This window comes from Hemicordylus capensis, chromosome 1 (genome assembly GCF_027244095.1).
Source record: "Hemicordylus capensis ecotype Gifberg chromosome 1, rHemCap1.1.pri, whole genome shotgun sequence".
NCBI lineage: Eukaryota > Metazoa > Chordata > Lepidosauria > Squamata > Cordylidae > Hemicordylus > Hemicordylus capensis.
In genome coordinates this window covers 144440255-144446254 of record NC_069657.1, presented here as the reverse complement: position 1 = coordinate 144446254, position 6000 = coordinate 144440255, and the positions used below count along the sequence as shown (strand labels likewise).

The following is a 6000-nucleotide window of genomic DNA, read 5'->3' as shown; positions in this document are numbered from 1 at the left end:
CCTTTAAAGCCCTAAATGGCTTAGGATCAGCCTACATGAAAGGGTGCCTTCTCTGATATGTGATATGTCAGAGTGCGTTCTCTGATATGTTCCCGCCTGTTCTTTACGGTCATCTTTAGAGATTCCTTTTGGTGTCACTACCCACAAGGTTTTAATGGATGCTTACCAGGTAGAGAGCCTTCTTGGTAGTGCCCCTCCCATCTGTGGAATGCCCATACTAGGGAGATCCACATAACAGTGCATATGTTTACACACCAGGCCAAGGCTTTCTTCTTCAAGCAAGCTTTTAATTGGTACTTCCTGGTTAACCTGATTTCTGCTGGCTCTATATGACTATGTTACAGAAAATAGAAATGAAAATATTTTGCTCATTGTCATATGTGTTTATTATACTATAATCCTTTTGGAGAATTAAAATACATTCTTAAGAATTCTTCTAAAAGCCTCCTTCACATCTTGGTTTCTCAGGCTGTAGATGAGAGGATTCAACATGGGGATCACAACAGTGTAGAACAAAGAAGCCACTTTGTCTTGTTCCAAAGTATAGGTGGAGCTGGGCCGCAAATACATAAAGAAAATTGTCCCATAGAATAAACTAACAATTGTCAGGTGGGACGTACAAGTGGAAAAAGCCTTTCGTCTACTTGTAGCAGACTGGATTTTCACGATGGCGGCCAAGATAGAAACATAAGAGATTGAGATGATCATTGTAGTACCTACACAATTTATACTAACTTGTGTAAAAATCACTTTCTCATTGGTGTGGGTGTCAGAACAAGACAGTTGTAAGAGAGGGGGAATATCACAATAGTAATGATTGATCACATTTGGCCCACAAAAGGATAGAGTAAATGTGAATCCAGTGTGTAAAACTGCATACAAAATTCCAAGGACATATGAACTAGCTACCAGCCAGGAACACTTTTTCCCTGACATTATGACAGTGTAATGGAGAGGATTACAGATGGCTGCATAGCGGTCATATGCCATCACAGCCAATAGGAGGCATTCAGTACTCCCACATATAACAAACACAAACATTTGAATTGCACAGCCAGCAAACCCAATGGTTTTGCTCTCTGCTAAAAGATCCACCAATATTTTCGGAGTAATGGCTGAGGAATAATTGAGATCCACAAAAGCCAAGTTACTTAGAAAGAAATACATGGGAGTGTGAAGTTGTGAGTCAAAACTGATTAAAAGGATCATCCCCAGATTGGCCACCAGGGTGACAAGATAGATAAGTAGAAATAAAACGAATAAAGGCAGTTTTAGATCTGCCCGGTTTGTGATCCCCAAAAGAATGAACTCAGAGACTCTGGAGTGATTGCAGAGAGACATTTCCATGAATCTGATCTACCTGTTGGGAGTAAAAAAAGAAAGAAAGAAAGTTACATAAATGAATAAAATATGCTGATAATTGTTTGGGTTGACAGTATCATGTCGTTAGAGTCACAGACTTATCCATTTACTAATAAATTAATTAAACGTTGTACACCGCCTAGAACCTTTGGATGGGGTGGTTTATAGCTGTAATAAATAAATAAATGAAATAAATGTATACTGCAACTTTCTGCCATGGAACTCACAGTTGTGTAAACAAGATTCCCAGGTAGGCTTTTGTGCAGGCATTGACCAGACCCAGATATTCTTATATCCACCATGGTTGCTGTATCATGTGCCTTCTTACCAGGCCTGGCATCAGGGGCAAGGCTTGGCCCTAGTCTCTCCTCCCCTGTGGTACACCACTAGCCCCACCCCCCGGCACTGTCCCATTGCCTATCAGACAGCAGGCAAAGAATTAGTTGCTGTTGCTGTGCTATAACAACATGTATGGCAACTTGGCAGCAAAGGCTAACCTGGGTGCAGACATGAGAATGATACAATAGGGAGACAACAAGCTTCTGATGCAAAGTACTGCACATTTATTATGAAGCAATCAAAATATACAATCTCATTTGGGGAATCAATAGAATAGATACCTATTTGTAATAGTAGCAAACCAAATCATAAACACGGGTAATTTTGATAGACTAGGGGCCTAAAAGGTCGTGATTTCAGCTCAGAGATTTGCAGGCTTGGGAATCTCTAGCACTCATCAACACACTGCGCACATATCTGGGCTTTCATTGGGGTGGATTCTGTATGGGAGAGGGACACTGTTGCCAAACCTCTCACTTTCCATTGCCAACTGTCTTTTTCTGTCTGGTCTCTGTTAATGCCAATTTGCATCTGCAAAGGTCCTGAGCCTGCCTGGGATAAGCATACAGTTTGTGCTGGAAAGTGTGTGTGTGGGGGGGTGTTACTCAGTGTTCCGACCAGCGGAGGAGTCACCATTGAGTGACAGGGTTCAAAGAACCAGGGCCACCAATGAAAAGGGCTGTTGGAGCCCCCGTTGCGCAACATAACATGCAAAGGTGGTGTGGCCCAATCACCAGAGGGCCCACACCAGTCCTCCCAATCTCATTTCCAGGCAGGCATCATTTGCTGCCTGGATACATTTATGTCTAAATAAATGCTGCCAGCCAGCAAGTGCTGGCTGGAAAAGAGCTCAGGAGAGCTCGCTTGGGGCTTTCCGGAGTCTGGGCACCCCCCTTTTGAACATGACATCACATGCATGTGGGTATGCCCAGGCTCTAGAAAGCCCTGAGTGAGCTTTCCTGAGCTCATTTCACTTGCTGGCTGGCAGCGTTTATTTCCCTTCCTCTCCCTCCAGCAAAGGAAAGGCAGGGAAATAAATGCATGCAGGCAGCAAACACTGCTGGCCTGGAAATGAGGTCGGGAAAGCTCTCTCGGGGCTCCCCAGAGCATGGAAATGCCCACATGCTCATGATGCCACACTCAATTTAATGTCTTACCATCTATGGTTTTGAAGGGAAGGTGTAAGGGCGTCCCTTATAACGATAGACGATGTCCCTGTGGTGCAGAAGTGGTTGAGACAACTGCACATGTGCTCTTACACTGTACCTTTTACAAAACCATCCGTACCTCCTGGCTTAAACCTCTCTCTCTCTCTCTCTCTCTCTCTCTCTCTCTCTCTCTCTCTCTCTGTGTGTGTGTGTGTGTGTGTGTGTGTGTGTATATATATATATATATATATATATATATATATATATATATATATATATATATATATATATAATGCCACACACACGGGACATCACTGGTGGGGCCGCCGGTGGTGTGGGACACAGGCTGGCATTTGGCTGGCTCCTCCAGTGGTTCAGTTTCAGCCATGGCTGTTGCTGACTCCTTCATTCCAGATGGTAGGAGGCTCTGCCAAAGGCCTTGCCTCATCCTGCTTTTCCTCTCCAGGATATGGGAGGGTAGAGGAATTACAAGGGCCTAGGATCAACCCAAAGGACCCATTGGAGTGAAGAGGAGCTGTGGGCCATTGAGCCCATGCTTGATTTGCCACTGGCACGGTCTGGCACATTTGCCTGTTGTTGCCCTCAGATTTCACAACAGTCACCTACTCAATTCAAGCTGTTCAATATGCTCAAAAAAGCTCCAGATGGCATTCATTTCTGGCGCACATGGGCAGTGCCATGGGTGCCATGGGTGCGTGGTCCTTCCTCAGTGACCATCCCCTCTTGTTCAATTACAGCTATGTCCCTGGTTTAAGTATTTGGCGACCTTCGCACATAACAGCAAACTGTGGGTTAAACAGACCCACAGTTTGCCCCCATTCCCCCCGCCATGCCGAAACCTGAAGGTTTGAATTCAGGTTTGGGTTCGAAAACCGAACCGCACTTGGTTATTTATTTGTTTATTAGATTTATATTCCACCCTTCCAAAATGGCTCAGGGCAGTTCATGGTTGATGAAGCCATGGGTTCATGCATTCGACAACCACACACTGGATCCTCTGGCATAATTGCCTCCATCAGGCTCGGACTGGCCCATAAGGCAAGAGGGCATATTCCCAGTGCGCCTTACCCACGCGGTGCCCCTGCGCCCCAACTCCCACCCTTGAATATCCTTTCTGCTCAAAACCTGGCGCCCTCCCCACATACATTAGGGATGTGCACAAAACCGGTTTGCCCGGTTCAGTTCGAATTCAAACCAGGTTCGAACCAGGAGGGGGTGGTTCGGTTTTGGTTTTGCTTGAACCTCCCCCTGGTCTGGTTTGAATTCGAACTGGTTCAGACACCCAAAAATTGGTAGGATGGTAGCTGGCACCCAGGGGTACCTGCCACCCAAACCCCAAAGCACCCTTGCTCTGGGCCACCCCAGCACCCCCCCAAGTGCAGTTATGGGGCTGCTGAAACCTCCATTCTTCCCTATGGAGAAAAACCTTAAAGCCACTTGGGGGGTGCTGGGGTGGCCCAGAGTGAGTGGTGGTCTAGTGCAAAGAGGGTGCCAAGCACCCACATGGGGTGTTTGGCACCCATGGCGTGCTGGGTTTGTTTCTGAAGTGTTCTGAGTGTAGATTATTTGGTAGCATATAAGATTTTCAATGACAAACTATGAATCCACTCTCATTGCTAACCTTAAAGACACATAAACTTCAAAAATCACTTAAAAATCAGCCCTTTGCCCAATTCCTTTCAAATAATTCTGATAGCTTCCTGGTCCCCCTTGGGCACTACCACCCACCACACTCTGCTCTAGGCCACCCCTTTGCCCCCAAAGTAAAGCTATACATTTGCTGACACCTCCATGCTTCTTTATGGAGAAAAACCTTAAACTTCAAAAATCACTTTAAAACCAGCCCTTTGCCCAATTCCTTTCAAATAATTCTGATAGCTTCCTTGCCCACCCTAGGAACTACCACCCACCACACTCCACTCTACGACACCCCTTTCCCCCCGACGTGAAGCTATAAATTTGCTGCAATCCTAATTATTCCCTATGAGGAATTCAAAAATACTTTAACAATTCACCAATAATCAGAGGAGTGTCCAATTGCCTTGGGGTTTTGTGGGTAGTAGGCACCCCTTCTGTCTACCACTCACCCCACTTTTGTGCCCCTAGGTGCTCCACAATAGGGGATATGGACTGGTTCTGGTCCCATTATACTCTATGAGAAAAATAATTGAAAATATTTCAAATATTCATAAAAAATAGTAGTACTGTCTGATTGCTTCAGGGTTTGGGTGGTTGTTGGCACCCATTGGTTCTCCACAATAAGGTATAATGGCCTGGTTCAAGTCCCATTATACCCTATGAGAAAAAATTAAAAATAATTTTCAAAAATTCATGAAAAATCGTATGAGTGTCCGATTGCTTTGGGGTTTGGGTGGCAGGTACCCCTGGGTGCCAGCTACCATCCTACCAATTGTTGGATGTCCTAACCGGTTTTAACCAGTTCAAACCAGTTCAAATTGAACCACCCCCTGGTTCAGTTCGAATTCGAACCTGCAGCTCAAACCTGATGGCTGGTTCAGTTCGCATTCGAACCTTCAGACCACCCTGGTTCGAATTTGAACCAGTTCGCACATCCCTAACATACATTCCACCACCCTCTCAGTGCCCCCAGTCTGACCCTGCCACCAGTTAGGCATTATGTCCAAAGACAGCCACTGAAACACTGGTAGTTGAAGCAGTAGCACTTAATACAGTGGAACTCTTTCCTGGCAGCCAGCTCCTGCTGCTCACTGTTGTTGTTTGTTTGTTTGTTTGTTTGTTTGTTTTTTGCCCTGTCATGCCCTGTGGAATGATGTAAGTCATGACATAATGTCATTCCAAGTACATTTCTGGGGGTGGGTTGGGGGTGGGGGTGAAAACCATTGAGCCCTCTGTAATGCACTGGAATGACATTATGTCATGATTTCTGTAATTCCCCAAAGTGTTCCCATTTTATTAATCCTGTAATTCCTCACTTCCTTTGTCCATCTGGCTGACTCTTTCTCCTCCTTCAAGTCTCTCTTCAATACTCACTCTCTAATGGAGCCTTTTCCAAACCAGCATCAGTTCACTTTGTGCTTCCTATCTCAGGTATGCTCTGACAGTAAACATCCTTGTCTTTTCTATGTAACATACTGTGTAAACCCACCAG

The 6000-nt window shown here is 45.2% G+C and overlaps 1 protein-coding gene across 2 annotated transcripts in view; it reads right to left on the bottom strand.

Annotated features, from left to right (window-relative positions):
* Positions 1–411: 411 nt before the first annotated feature.
* Positions 412–6000, bottom strand: part of LOC128339282 (olfactory receptor 1020-like) — a 39790-nt gene continuing 34201 nt past the window's right edge. For both annotated transcript variants that reach the window (XM_053282899.1, XM_053282900.1), the window contains one exon: positions 412–1360. In XM_053282899.1, the coding sequence (XP_053138874.1) occupies positions 412–1347 (936 nt within the window). In that variant the 5' untranslated portion in view covers positions 1348–1360. The remainder of the gene's footprint in view (positions 1361–6000) is intronic.